This window comes from Anoplophora glabripennis, unplaced genomic scaffold (genome assembly GCF_000390285.2).
Source record: "Anoplophora glabripennis isolate ALB-LARVAE unplaced genomic scaffold, Agla_2.0 scaffold704, whole genome shotgun sequence".
In the NCBI taxonomy this organism is placed as follows: domain Eukaryota; kingdom Metazoa; phylum Arthropoda; class Insecta; order Coleoptera; family Cerambycidae; genus Anoplophora; species Anoplophora glabripennis.
In genome coordinates, this window is record NW_019416861.1 from 212,134 (window position 1) to 228,894 (window position 16,761).

A 16,761-nucleotide genomic window follows, 5' to 3' on the forward strand; every position below is an offset into this window, starting at 1 on the left:
TTTTACCTTGATTTATGAAAATCTGGCTCCAGATGTGTGATTAATGAAGGTGAGATCAACCAGCAATCCTTATGATGCCAAATTTTACTGAAATCGGTGGATTTCAAAAAAGTACACCCGCCATATTGGATCAGCCATCTTGAATTATTACAATGTGAATTCATATTCCCAAAAAACCCTTTTATTCAAAATCTGGTCAAAATCCGCTCAGAATTTGAAAATAGCGATTCCTGCTCGGTTTTTTGAGGTTAGAAAAAAACACACATTCTAGCTCAATTCTGACAGCGGATTTGAATTCAGCAGAGTCTTTTGCATAAGAATGTACTATTTGATGAGGAAATAAATTTTTTTCCAAATTTTCCGAGTAAATTTTCATCAATTTTCACTATTTTTCACAAGTTTTTTGAGGTTAGGAAAAAATTGTGACGTGATGGGCCAATTCTGAAACCAGATTCGTGTTCAGGAGGCCAAATTACTACGAAAAATATATGTCGCATAAAAAGTATACCCAACTTTTTTTTTCTGTGTGGCTGTGTTATCCTCCATTAAAATGACTTATTTGTTCAAAAAACTTAGGTATATGTACATTTTATTTTATAAACTATTGTAACTATTTTATAAAAAATGGTAACTGTAAAATGAATTTTTGCTTATGTTTTTTTTTAAATTAAAATTTGCAATCTTGTTTTGACAAACAATTTACAACTAATTAAACCAATTTTAAACCAATTTTAATAATATTTTGAATCCACCGCGGGTTCTCTCTATTTCTTTTCTCAAGGAATCCAACGTGGTAACCCTTTTTTAAAAAAGGAAAGAAACGGCTATTTGACATATTAAAAAAATATATAAAATTTCAAGAGGCATTTAATATACTTATAATCGCGTCACCTAGGCAAGTAACAACTGATCTCAATAAATTTAAATCTATAGAAGAATTCGTTTGTCGAATGTATTCCTTAAAAACGAAAGATGACGTCAACAAAGGAAGATTGGAAATTTTCGAAAAAAAAATAAAACAAAAAATCAAAACGAGGTTTTATCGAAAAAAAATCTGAAGAGTTTCGATGCTTCCGGTCTACCTCCAATGAAACAAATGCTTTATCAACAAGTAAGAAGAACTATATATATAAGCAGCATTTGGTGTAACACCCATTTGCGATCACCAACTGAATGGCATCCAAAAGATTGCGGTTGGACCATAATAGATAATAAATACGCACATTACTGGTTTGATGGCCCCGAAAGCCCTTCAATTGGAGAATTATCCTTTGGTACGTATTTTTACATCATAAACTGAACCTTATGTATGTATGTATTTACTTATGTAAATTTTATTTCAATTTTTTATTTAGATTCCGATGTAATTAATGCAAATTCTGGGGAAGCTGAAGAGAGCGAAGAAAGCTCAATGAGCGAGAGCGATGAGAGCACTGCCGACGAAGAGGACAAAGAAGATGATTAAACTATTATTATATCATATATACTATAATTTTTTTCGTAAAAAATAAGAATTTTTTAATTTTTTTTCAATAAACGAAAAAGTCATTCTGAAATAAGCACGTCCAATTTTTATAAGGATTGATCATATAAGAAATTAATTAATCAATAATTTTATAACAAATTAATTATCAATTTTTAATATTTACTATTCGGTTTTAACAATATTATTCTGCATTATCCACTTAATAAGGTACAATTGAAATGCAGCAATTTTAGTTGTGTTAATTAATTTTCTAAATGTTCAGATAATGCATATATACAATTTTTTTGTAATTGTATAAAAAAATGAATTTAAATTAGTCATATTTATTTTGAAGCTTGAGAAATTTAAACAAATTTTTTTTTAATCATATTTTTTTCATTAAATATAATTTTTCTTCTACATCATGTGTAAGTATTGAAACCGCAAAATTTTATCGTTTAATTTTGTCGGACAAGCAAAAAAAACGATAATTTTGTCGGACAATTCAATTCTCAAATTAATATTACATTTTTTAAATAATGACGCTTTTGTCTGACAGCTGGTTATAACCAACCATGTTGTCGTTAAATCGACATCTACGGGGCGTCGGACTGCAAAAACTTCTCAACAATTTTGTCGGACAATAAGATACTTTCATTTGAAATCTTATTAGCAAACCCTCCCAGAAAAATCAGCTTGCTGGTTGGCACCAACCATAATATCACCAAATCGACATATTTGGGATGGGGGACAATCTCAAAATGCCAAAATATTTGTCGGACAAATTTTTTGGAGGGTTTAAAAAATATATATCTCATTTAAACTTAAAAAAAAGTGCTGGTCATAACATTTTATGTTTATGCCAGATTGACATGTTTTCCTGAAAATCACGGGAAAACTTACCACTGTTGAATTTTTCTCGTAGTCAAATCTTAGGAGACTCGCACACTTAAGCTGCACGCAAAGTTACAGCTTGCTGGTAATCATTTTTTTTTTACGTGGGCCCGTGAAGTATAGTATCTTATGCAGTATTTCAAGAGAATTGCAATTATCGAAAAAAAAATATGTTTCTATTGACATTAATCTTTATAGTATTGGATTTTTAAAATTTAGTCGTCGTTTAGTTTTTTCTATAGGATCAAAATCATTAATAATTGTTTAACAAAATATTAATGAATACATACAGTAAAGAATCATTATAATCAAAATTAACATTTTACAGCAGCGTATTGTAAATAGTCAAAATAATTTATTTACAATCTGTATACGTTTAAACCCTATTCTAAATTCTTGCTTTTTACTAAATTTTTATCTACCAATATAATTTATCCCGCCATATTCCTACGAAGCCATAGACGTGAATCGCCGACGGTGTGCTGATAGTGAAGGGAAACCGCTTCAGGTTTCGAAATTTAGAAACGAAAAAGTTTTCCAAATATACTGAAATTCGAATTTAGACAGGGGGAGATAAAAATCACATCGGACAGCCGCCCAGATACCAGTATGAGATGCAAAGACTGAAAATTTAAGGTGAAGATCGCTACAGTTCCTCTGCAGAACTATCATAGGAGGTGTTCGAACATCTACTCTAGTACTTTACAACCAGAGACGGATATCTGGCCAGTATATGTTGTAAGCTACTAAGAGTGACCGCAAAAACAGCATATTTTTAGCCTATTTTCTCACCCTTGCCAGAGACCTTAAAAAAAATCCTAAAAATATTCTGCATATGTCAAATTATTGATAATGAAAAATCAAGACGAGCATATTTTTTAGTTTTTCGAAAAATGTCGAATATCACCCCTAATTAGGGGTTGATATGATGACGCAAAACTGAAATGTATGAATAATATCAATAAGAATAAAAGCAATTCTTATTGTATTTTTTCTATAAAATAAAATCTTACAAATAGGAAATAATTAATTTTCATGATTAATGAGGGCGTGATATAGTTGTAAGTCCACACTTAAATTCGCTAAGGGGCTTAAATCATCCCCTAAATACGGAAAAAATAAAAAATTACTTGAAAAATCAAGATTTTTCACATATCGAAACATTGTAAAATATTTTTTCCAGCGCATTGCTGAAAGTTCAGAACTTAAATCTAACTTACAATGTGACCAGAAGTTTCTGAGCCCGGGATACACCAAGCTCTAAGTAATTCGAATCCGCTCAGGACTTTCTACGCCTGCAGCGAATTCTAAAAGATAAAAAAAACTCTAAGTAACTTCCCAAACTAGGTACTCTAAAGAGATCTAAAAAATGCTTGCAAGGCAAAATCTACAGAGATAGTGATAAAGACACTCATTCTCGAAGTGCCCAAAAACATTCTAGTCGAAAAGTTGCAATAAAAACGCCAGTTGTCCTCAAAATAGAGGCTGGAAATAGTAAAACTTTGACTTTCCAAAACTAAAAAGTTCCCATTAGAAGCTGGATTTTACCAACATTCCCGTTGAGAAAAATACATTAAAAATCAATATACAAATTTTTAGATTTTACATTTTAGATTTCATTTCTCGAATTAGTTCGATTAAAACAAATTATAATAAAAATATAAAACAGTTTGTGGACAATCAGGAAAAGCATATTTACGAAATATATATCTTACCGTGTATTCCAAAAATGTGACTTGCATTTTTTTCTTGGGATGAAGCTTTCAACCAGTTGGTATATAATAAAGAGGGTGCAGTCTGATGGTGAAAGGACATTAGCGCAGCTTCTGAAGTACTGTTGTTTGGTGATATTTTCGTTGCAGGTACATAATGAAGTAGTCCTGGATCGGGTGGAACAGAACTTGACTGTCTGTATTGGTGAAGTTGTATTGAAGGACAAAGAATTCCTATAAACATACATATCATAACTAACTGAGTAAATAAGGGAATAAATAAGTAAATATATCCAGGGTGGTCCATTAATTTGGTGTTATTTCTTTGAGGTATAAAAAATGGTCATATAAACCTTAGCCATATTTTAAAAGAATTATACTTGAATACACGATGTATGAAAACGTGATAGTCAAAAATTTAGTTTTGCTTTTATGAAATATTTTATATATTTGTACAGACATGACTTGGATGTAAAATTCTGCGTATGGTAGTGCAAATATTATGTTAGCATTTTATATGTGTGTGTATATGTTATATAAGTGTGTATATTGTATATTGTATACTGTGTGTGTACATCTATATTTGTATTTTTGTGTGGGCCACTGTTGTCCATCATATTGACCATTGCTATACATTCATGTAATGTCATATAAGCAAAATAAACTAAATAAATAAATAAAAAAATAGTTTTATATTTGACTGCGACACTACCAAATTAATTAAAAAGTTCCTTAAATTATGCGGAAAGCATGATTTGTTAAAATTTATATTGTGGTAATAGTTAGAACGACATTACAAAATGCAAAAGTTTACCAACGACTCAAAGTTTCTGAGCCATTAATTTTATTATATACAAGGTATTTTTTGCGCATGGCATTTTATTCTATTCAATTCTATTTATAAAATAGTTTCGATGTTTATTTTCTATACACCATGTAACAGTTACGAATGAAAAACTTAAAATACATTTCAAGACAAATTAATATAAAACTATGAATACTTTCAAAGAAATATTTTGTATTTTGGTTGTTCTAACATTACTCTTGACAAAGATCAACAGGTAAAAATGGCTACTAAAGAAAAATCTTACTATTTTCATATCTTACTTAAGATAGTCTCCATGTAAATGGTGTTAATAGATATTAAAGGAACAAATATTTTAAACGCGAAACACAAAACTTTATATATATATTTTTGTTCTGTTAATATTTATTAATACTATTCGCAAGAATAAACAATCCTAAGTAAACAGTAGGTATTATGCAGTAAACTGCATTTATCTAAACGTATCTTCTTTACAAATTGTCAGTTTACATTAAAGCGGTAAAAGTTATGCAAAAAAGTCAAGAGATCATTTTCTTTCAAAATAAAATTTGTGTTTCAAAAGTGATGGCCTCATGTTTGAGGAAAATGTACTTAGCATATCTCATATCTACAACACTGATTTGAATTTTTTTCTGTATGTCAAAAACGGTGGAACAAGTTTATACCGCGAAGTGCGATTTTGTGCTCCTGAATATCCATGGTTAAAATTTAGGATATTCTGTATAACAATTTGTTGCTTTATTTTTCTCAGTTTTTGTAATTTGTTGTTATTGTTAGGGTCAGAACACGAAGTCAACCGAAAATTCTGACTTTTAGAAGGTCAAAGTACTATGGCATACACTGGCGTGATTCACGATCCAGTCCATGTGTAATTAGCAGAGAGCGGACAATTTGTGTCTTTAACCTTGAACATAGATATGTCATTCATAAACCTAGATGCATTATCCATGACGCAGTGGCGTGTCGGGTATGCATCGGAAATTTACGTAATAATTCACGAAAATTCCAGGGTACATACATTTTTAGGCGTTATAAAATATTTAGAAAATCAGAAATTGTATACTACATATTTATTAAATAAAGTTCGGTTAAAAGTAGTGTCGTTCTTTTCAATGTAATGAATTTCCTCAGGCGACGCACATGATAGAATAGTACAACTCACGCTCCATTCATAACAGGGCTGCAGTTTAAATTCTGACCAATAGGAATTCGATAAACGCAACCGATCTCGACGGATGGACTAGAGATGGGCGCGAGTCTCATTTCATTTCTTTAAAACTAAATTAACTTAATTATTTTCTCGTTATTTAACCTGTTCACATGATTTATGGATTTTAAATAAAGGGTACAAATCTTCGGGAGGATAATACGATATATTTGCTATACATAATAATTATATTTTGCATAGTTTATACACAATACATTTTTGAACGCGTACGCATCTCTACCAAAATTTGACCTATTCTTCGGGTTAAAGACACACATTGTCATTGTAGCAAGTATTAAAATAAATTTTCATGCCTCACTTTAGCTGATTGTCATTGTGAGATTTCTCATTATATTGAAAAAAACAAATGTATGGTTTATTTTTAATAGATATTTGATTTTCATATCTTGAAAACATTAAATTAGGAATTGTACCACCTTTCCTATCTACTTTCAATAACCAAAGGGAATAAAGTAAATAAAGAAGTATTTTGTACCTACTTATTTCCTAACTTTGAGAAAATTAAAGTATATTTTAATAAGTTAATATTTATAATGAAAAAAATTACTAACCACTTTTGATTTTGTCAAGGTTTACTCATAAATGCAAAATATTTGTATTCATGCATATTTATTTAAATGAAAAAGAAATGATGTCACATTTTCTGTCTTTTGAAACGAAACGAACTTATTTCCTAACTTTGGCAGAATTAAAATGAATTTAATTTTTTTAGTTGATTAGTACTTATAATCAAATGAATTAACTAACAGCTAATTTTGATTTTGTCGCTTGACTTAGTTAATAAGAGTGCACCATATTTTGAATGCATATTCAATTAAAAAAAAAGAAGTCTAAAAGAAAAACATTTTATTAAACATATTGTACAATACATACATTTAAATACATGTTCCTTACATTGCGATATTGGCATAAAAACAAAGAACCCCGCAATGTCTTTATGAAAATGTAGGCTCGGTCAAATTGGCTGAAATTGTGGTGTTTTTGGTTTTGTTTTACTGACCAAAAGTCTTCACAGTACTTGAGTCCGAAAATCAATTATTTAATATTTATAGCGGTCTGAATCACTTCTGCTGATGATGGCTGCAAAGTAATATGAGTAGAATATCGCAATAAAAACTGTAACTTTTGTGAAATGTGACAAATACCAAACTGGTCCAAAAATGTGGAAGAGTAAACAATCTCATATTAAAACCTAGGTCACTCTGGTCCTGAAAGTAGCACCATATATTTTTCGAACTATAAGATTAATTCTTGCGTTATTCAAGTCAATTATTGATACTGAGATATACTATTGCATTTAACAGAACGATGTACAAATGTAACTATACTGTGCGGCAAGTCCAAACTTTGTCTGCAGTTTTTTAGATGTTGAAATTGGGTTTTGATCCTCTTTGGTAATCTGTGTTGTATTTCTTAGTACACAGTTTTCTAACATCTTAGTGCTGGGATATTTGCGGCAATTTGTACTGATGTAATTGCCAAAGACTTCCTTTATAATCTTCCTCTCTGGAGATCCCTATCCTCTCACCACACAGGAGGTCCTATTCAAACAAACTGTTAATAATAATTTACATAAGTAATAAAGTATAAGGAATATAGATATTGCATATTTCATTTAAAATGTTGCGAGTGTAAGTAATGTGATATCTGAATATATCAATAGCAGGAAAACCCGGAATTATCAGGAAATTTTGTAGATCTGAGGATGCTGAATATACCAGGAAATTTTTCTAATTTTACATGAAATTTTTTAAATTCTAATTGTAATCAGGTATTAAATTAATTTAAATAAACTATTAGAAATTACCCAAAAATTCCATGTTCCTCAAAATAACGAGCGTTCAAATAAAAACGTGGTCGAAGTTGGCTCTGACACATTGGACGTAGGGAGTAGCTTATAGCGACCAACTTAACCTCATTTCAGTTTCAATAACGTTAATGACTATATAACTTTATTTTAAAGAATAATCGTGATAACAATAACAAACAATTAAAGGAGCTGCGGAAAGTGAAATGAAACCAGGCTTCATCAGAAAAAAAGGTGATATTATGAAGTTCACCGTAGTTGTTTAAAAACCATTCACAAAATACAGCCCGTCGCGGAAAATCAACTTCATGAAGTTCTTGCTGACAAGTTAAACGATAGGAGAACAAACGCAAATCTTTTTCTAACACTGTGTGGCAGGTACCGACTGATACTCCCACCATTTGTGATAGAACACGTACAGAAGTTCTTGGCGCATTTTCCATTATTTGTTGGACATTTTCTTTTAATTCTTCAGTCCGCTTTTTAGGTCGGCCGCTTCCTTCTTTTCTTGTTACACTGCCCGTTTCACGAAAAACGTTAACACAACGCTGAACTGCACTTTGAAAAATTTTCTACTGAACAACGCCGGGAAATTGATTTTAAAATTCTATGAAACATTCCTCAATAGAATACTTCCATATTCCATCAATCTTGCGTCCATTTCTAAAGTAGGACTCTATGATAAACACTTTTTGTTCTTGAGAAAACACCATTTTAAACGCTTTTTAAAACGAAAATATTCAAATTGATAGCGGCGATATAGCGCTTTGACGTTTAAGTTCATTTGCTATACGCTACGCCCTACGTCCAAAATTTCAGAACCAACTTGACCACGTTTTTATTTCAACGCTCGTTATATAATTTTATAAATAATCATACTTTGTAAAGAATGGAAACTAATTTTTCTTCTTTAGAATAGAAGATTTTCGTATTCTGAAAATTTTTTTAAATCCACATATCAATATCAATTTTGTCAAAATTTGACTCGTTCATTAAAATCCGATTGTCCATGACCACTAATGAAATCTCTCGCAGACGCTTTTGTGTTGTGTTTACGTTGGTAATGTTCCAGGGTGAGTGACAATCTTATTTGATTATAAGAAAATCTATTTAGCAACTTACGTTTGTTTTTAGTAATTTCATTCTGAATCCATAAGCGAATTTGTTGTGGACTGTCATCTTTTAACACCTTATGTATGGCGGACGAAGCATAGATTTTTCCAATGAATTCTCCAAATATTGCAAATAGTTTAGTGAAGTAAATCTCTGGAGGACCAAAATGTTCTCTTAACACATCCCTTATCTGAAAATTGACTCTTATAAACACAAAATAACGAGACATTATTTCAAATACAAAAAAATATTATTTAAGTATACAAATATTTATCTTACTGATCAATCTTTACTTCTTTGGAAAGGTAGAAACGTTTTAGATTTTAATTCGTGAATTGAATAGATGTAGCATCAGTATTTTCTTATGCAACTTCGAATAACTTGGCCATATGATAATAGCTATCTCTATTTACAATAGGTTGTCTGTAATTACACAATCATATTAATTTAGAAACTGGTATTAAATCTTCACATATGAAAAAGGTATTGGACATAATAGAAAACGTATAAAAGGTGGCGAAATTCTCATCTCCGGCAGAGTATTGGTTTTTCCTCTTGGTATAGGCCTATACGAGCTAAGGCCTATGCCTTAGCTAGCAAAAGAATCCACCTTACGGAGAACTTTTAATATAAATGTAGGTGTTTCCACTTAACCACAATTGTCACCGTCCTATACCCTACATGCTCCTAGGGTTTATTAGCCAGTATTAGCCATGTTTACTCTGATAATTCAACTATCCTTACTGGATTACTTATTTTTGAATTAAATTATTTAGTTTGCTGTAGTAAATAAGTATTTGGTCAACAGAAATTATATATTTTTTAAACCTCTTTTTTCAGGATTACTATATACATAATAAATATTAAATTATTCAAAGAACCACTATTCTTGAATCACGGACTATCTTTCACTATAGAGTATACCTGGACACTTTCGAAGTTACTGTCCTAGCTCAGCACCCGACGCCCAAAGTATGCTACCTATATAATTTTGGTACCCGAACATTCAGTTAGAAAATGTCACCGCTGGCTGATCTCAAAGCAGGATGGATACGATATATTAAATATTATAAATTAAACATAGAAGCATTCGCATCGAATTGCTCCAAAAAATTATGTGGTATTGAGTGTATTAAATAAAATTCTAAAGCATATTAGTCTAGTTCGGTAATATATAACTTATAACTAGTTTTTACATTTTCCTAAACATGTGGTGAAAAAATCAGGTCGATAACTTTAACACAATCTTGAGCAGAGCATCTGTCATGTCGCACCATCCGACTGGTTCGACCCGACGCGACAGCTCTATTCACTATTGGCTATTGCTTCAAGTTATTTATTTGGGGTACAAATTGTTTTTTCCCTGTTTTGATATTTTTCTACCTGTGAAATAGAAAATTAACTAGTGAAATCTTGGTGCCAAAAGGATAAGGGCTATTTTTTATGTTTGCCTTACCAAAAATCGCGCTTACAAATAACAAATAAATAAAAAAATACGGTTCACTATCTCACGTCAGGGTCTAGCTACTGTTCCGAGAAATGACAAAACTGAGTTCTCCTTTACCTCTTCTCACATGTGATCGTATTTAAAAAAATAGCGCAATAATCAATTACGTGAGAAAAGGGAAGATATAATGTATGCAAGAGGTAGATAAGTGTGTGAGGTAGCCGCAAACGAATGATATGACGTCATAATATGGCTCCCTTGCCTTTCCCGAGCTTCGTTTTTATTAATTATTCTGAGGAAAAAGTCTTTGAAAAAAATATAGTGTATTAACTGACTACGACAAATTGTATAAAATTACTGTGAAGTGTGCAGAATTGTGTAAAATTATGATAGATAGATAGATAGATAGATAGATAGATAGATAGATAGATAGATAGATAGATAGATAGATAGATAGATAGATAGATAGATAGATAGATAGATAGATAGATAGATAGATAGATAGATAGATAGATAGATAGATAGATAGATAGATAGATAGATAGATAGATAGATAGATAGATAGATAGATAGATAGATAGATAGATAGATAGATAGATAGATAGATAGATAGATAGATAGATAGATAGATAGATAGATAGATAGATAGATAGATAGATAGATAGATAGATAGATAGATAGATAGATAGATAGATAGATAGATAGATAGATAGATAGATAGATAGATAGATAGATAGATAGATAGATAGATAGATAGATAGATAGATAGATAGATAGATAGATAGATAGATAGATAGATAGATAGATAGATAGATAGATAGATAGATAGATAGATAGATAGATAGATAGATAGATAGATAGATAGATAGATAGATAGATAGATAGATAGATAGATAGATAGATAGATAGATAGATAGATAGATAGATAGATAGATAGATAGATAGATAGATAGATAGATAGATAGATAGATAGATAGATAGATAGATAGATAGATAGATAGATAGATAGATAGATAGATAGATAGATAGATAGATAGATAGATAGATAGATAGATAGATAGATAGATAGATAGATAGATAGATAGATAGATAGATAGATAGATAGATAGATAGATAGATAGATAGATAGATAGATAGATAGATAGATAGATAGATAGATAGATAGATAGATAGATAGATAGATAGATAGATAGATAGATAGATAGATAGATAGATAGATAGATAGATAGATAGATAGATAGATAGATAGATAGATAGATAGATAGATAGATAGATAGATAGATAGATAGATAGATAGATAGATAGATAGATAGATAGATAGATAGATAGATAGATAGATAGATAGATAGATAGATAGATAGATAGATAGATAGATAGATAGATAGATAGATAGATAGATAGATAGATAGATAGATAGATAGATAGATAGATAGATAGATAGATAGATAGATAGATAGATAGATAGATAGATAGATAGATAGATAGATAGATAGATAGATAGATAGATAGATAGATAGATAGATAGATAGATAGATAGATAGATAGATAGATAGATAGATAGATAGATAGATAGATAGATAGATAGATAGATAGATAGATAGATAGATAGATAGATAGATAGATAGATAGATAGATAGATAGATAGATAGATAGATAGATAGATAGATAGATAGATAGATAGATAGATAGATAGATAGATAGATAGATAGATAGATAGATAGATAGATAGATAGATAGATAGATAGATAGATAGATAGATAGATAGATAGATAGATAGATAGATAGATAGATAGATAGATAGATAGATAGATAGATTTAAAAATCAGAACAAAAAGGTTTTTTGGTAACAACCGTTTTATTTTATTCAAATAGTCCCCTTCAGATAAAAGAGTAACAGCCACTTTCTAATACTACCACTTGTGCACTATATAATTTAAATAATAAATATTGTACAAATTAGTATGAGAAAATGTCGAAAGTGTAAATTTAAGACCTGAATAAATTATCTCAATATACTCTCAAGGTGTTTACTTTAAACCCTTATTATCCCTCATTTTTTAAGTAGGTACTAACATTTAGGTAACTTTAAGTGGGGGTCAGTTTTTTGGGGTAATAGTACCTATAGTACGATCATATTCGATGCAAAGTAATAAATCATTGCCTGTCAAGGGAACCAATGAAGTACGCCTTTAAGGGTTTTACAAATTGAATAATTTCTTTATACATTATGAAGGGATGAGGGGATCAGTTCAGGTCTGGCACCCTTGTTGCTACAAAAATTCCTTTATTCTCATAAACTATTTATTTTAAATGTAATTTATTATAAATCCAATTTGTTTCCTAAATTCCACATATGTACTACATTTTACCTCTGTACGCGCCACTGTTGTTTACTTGTTTTTTGGAAGCGCTCTCTAATTGACGGCAAAGCTCGCCAGGTTAGTATTTAACGTATAACCGACCAGTTCGTACACTCGATGCACCTGGGCGACTACAGCTACTACCAGAACACATTGCGTATGCAGCGGTATTTCAGATTTTACATTGAATTTCATTTTAAATTTGAAATGATTTATCTTACGCCTCCTAAAAATGATGACACGATTTTCCTTTGATAAAAGGCCGACAATTTTTTGCTCTACTTTGCATCGTATACGATCCTACTATACATACGAATACGAATCTGAAATTTTAATCAAATAGATAGTCAAGTTATAATTATTTTTTTTAAATGCACTTTATAGACAATGAGCTAGCGCACATGGGTGTGGCGTCATCGAAAAATGTCTGGCATTTTGAAGTCTGAAAAAATGTAAGTTAGTTAATGAAAATAAGGGTGGTTTTTAAGGGTGGCCGACCCGTGTTCGAAAATTTGGAAAATTAATTAAACTTTTGCATAAAATAATTAGTTTTTCACTCATCTTAAAGTGTCTGGCAGTTGATGCAAAACCAGACATTAATAAGTACCTAACAATTTTCAAATGCCAGACGTTTTTAAATAGCCGAAAGGGTGGTTCATAGGGGAGAACTTGCAAGAAGAAAAAAAAATTCATTGTTTACTTTTTGTCTGGCAATAGAAACAATGAAATTTTTTGTTATGAAAATGATAAAAAATAAATTGCCAGACGGTTTCAAATGTTCGGAATGTGCGGAAAATTATGTGAAAATTTTTAACATTTTTCAGTGATCTTAATGTACAAAAAAAGAGGGATACCTATTGTGTTTGCGGTATTATAAAATGTTATTCATTTTTCAATGCCAGACAAATTGGCCGGTTCGAAAATTTATAAATAAATAAAAAGGCGTGAAAAAATTTATAAAAATTTCAATAATTTATTTTTGTCTGGCATTTTGCATTTCAATTAGAAATGCGCGTATAAACAAAACATACAAATGCCAGACAAGTTGAGCTGTTCGAAAATGTATAAATGAATTAAAAAGTTACAAAAAAATTAATGAAAACTTGGTTTTAATTTAAACGATTTATTTTTGTCTGGAATTTTGCATTACTATTGAACATACATATTTATACTTCAGGTTGAAACGCCAGACAAGTTGGGTTGTTCGAAAATTTAAAAGAAAATTAAATTAAATTAAATAGTTGTTGAAAAAATTAATGAAAACTTCAGTGTCTTTTTTTTGTCTGGCAATTCGTTTTTTACTAAAAAAAAATACATTTACAAACTCAATGATTTAAAATTTGAATTTTTTAAATTTACTGAGGTTTTTTCTATTTTCCAGCTTTTGTTGGCTAGGTAAGTCACTTAAGGTAAGTTGACAGCATCAGATTCAGTAGGAAATTTTACGTCGGAAGTAGTATCTTGAGTATGTTTCCCGAGTAATTACAGTTTACAATATAAAGAGAAAAAGTCGAAAAAAAATTAGAAATTGTATTTTTTACAACTTTATTTATTTCCTATATATTTTCGAATAGCTAAACTTGTCTGGCATTTTTAATTTGAGTTTGAGTGTATTTTTTATTAAAAAACGAATTGCGAGACAAAGAAAAAAGACACTGAAGTCTTCATTAATTTTTTTACAACTATTTAAATTAATTTATTATTTTTTTTAATTTTCGAACAACCCAACTTATCTGGCGTTTTAACCATCGTATAATGACATAAACATACACAAAAATTGCAGCCACAATTTCAACTATTTCAATTTTCTTTCAGATATCCGTTTTATTGTAGGTACCTATACTTATGTCACATCGCTGTTCGATGTTTTTATAACATTGGTAAACAATTGGATGACGATTTTCCTGCAAGTCTTCCCCCTTAGTTCTTCTCTGTTTGTGTACCATTAATTTCATAAAATTTAATACAAAGCCGATTGAGAGAGTGTAGATGTAGAATCCAGTGTCGCAATGAGATTCTAAATAAAAAAACTCCTAACCAATTTTTGCCAAATTTGACAACAAAAAAGTAATATAAGTAAGCTTTGATAACAAAATAAACTCAACATTCAAGTAACCTAATAGTGTTTTATTATTCTTCTTTTCAAAATAAAAATAACGGCACCTTGCTATATAAACTTGTATTCGAAACCATTCATTAAGATAGAGGGCGCGTTTTCAGAGAAAGTTGTTATATCTCTAAATATCTTCTGAATAATAATAAGTTATTAAAAATAAAATTTTTTAAGCATGAAAAATGAATAAAATGGCATTCGACGTAAAAAAATTAAGTCTCAACTCAAACCAGTGACATGATATGAGGAATACTGTTTATATATTCCTAAAAAATCTGGGACGTTACTAAACAAGGATTGTTTGTCATTCCTAAAATGTAAATTTTATTGTTAATAGGGCGTCGCTTAATTTTTTGCATAGATTTTTTCATTTTGGGACAAATTAGCGACATTGTAAAGATGATACTTTTAGATAAATTTAAAATTATACCCAACTACCTGTAAAAATGAAAAAGCATGTTTCTAACCCAAATTTAAGAATATTTTTTCAATAAACATTTACGCTCAACTTTACTGTATTTAAGATAAAGGGTGTCAAAATAAAAAAATCAAAGTTATCAACAGAAAATATATATTGAAGCACAAGGATCCTATTTTCAACATATTTAGTAAAATCAGCTAAATAGACTCTTTACAGTTGATAACTTGTACCAAAACATATTCCAAAAAGTAGAAAGGTCATTTTTAAGGGACAAATTTTAGTTTTAGTTCCTAAAAAGTTCCTTTTTAAGAGACTAAGTTCCGAGGATCTCTTACACATCACAATTCTACGACTTAGTAATATTATTAAATAACGTTTTATAATATTTGAAGGATTTATTTCATGCCTATAAAATGACTTCGAGAAAAATATTTTTTTTAATAAATTTGTCATTAATAATAATAATAATAATAAATTATAAAACCTGTATTACTTGCAGACGCTGAAATAGGCGTAGGTTTAACAAATTTTGTCTCTAATCCTATCGTTTTTATATCAACACTCTCGTCATTGTCATTATCACACACATATTTATTATCAACTTTGCTTAGTCCTAAAATACTGTCAATTGAAAATTTATTTTTATTACTCTTCCCTTCACTATAACTCCCCCCGCTTTGAAAATTTGTGTTACAATAGTCCGTCGTTAATATATCTACACTATCGTCATCGGTATCACCGTAATCAGTGTCTACAAATTTATTATCCTCATCGGACACTACATCTCGAATGTTTTGGTTCATAGTGTACTTTATCACTGTAAAAATATTTAGCATGTAGTGGATATGTCTTTGGTAAAACGTACTATACTGAATTCCAGAAAATACTAAGATATTACGAAGTGGTTTTTGAATGTACCGTATAACAGTCGTGTAATCCACTAGAATTCATATAACATTACTTGGCCCCGCCCCTTTTCTCCCTCCTTAGAATCCCTAAACTTGCTGCCGCAGTAGATTGGCACTTTGCGTGCCTTGTTTTGCTGTAAAATCCATCTTCACACCTTTTCGCTTCCTTTTACATGTGTTTTCTACCTCTTATAACCCCTATTACAGCGCCTATTGAAAGTAATATCATTTATCATGCTTCAAATGTATTTGATGTTCTTGTTTCTGTTTAATGTGAGAATATTAGGTCATTCATTATTAGCACGAAAGATTCCTTCCCACTAAAATCACTAAAATCTTTCAAATGTAGTATTGATTATTTAAACGGCTACTGCTAAAAAAGGTGAAGAAAATTAATTTCAACATGAACTTTTCGTCCTTATTAACTTTTTCTTATTTTAATTGGCCAGACTGGAAGATTTGAGAAC

At 30.1% G+C, this 16,761-nt stretch overlaps 1 protein-coding gene across 1 annotated transcript in view; it reads right to left on the reverse strand.

Annotated features, from left to right (window-relative positions):
• The window catches only part of LOC108914095 (homeobox protein vab-15-like), a 31,732-nt gene extending 15,543 nt beyond the window's left edge, over window positions 1–16,189 (reverse strand). Inside the window, exons 1-2 of the mRNA XM_018719804.1 lie at window positions 15,880–16,189; window positions 4,075–4,305 (exon numbers count right to left, since the gene is read on the reverse strand). Of these exons, the coding sequence (XP_018575320.1) occupies window positions 4,075–4,305; window positions 15,880–16,189 (541 nt within the window). The remainder of the gene's footprint in view (window positions 1–4,074; window positions 4,306–15,879) is intronic.
• Between the last annotated feature and the right edge of the window lie 572 nt (window positions 16,190–16,761).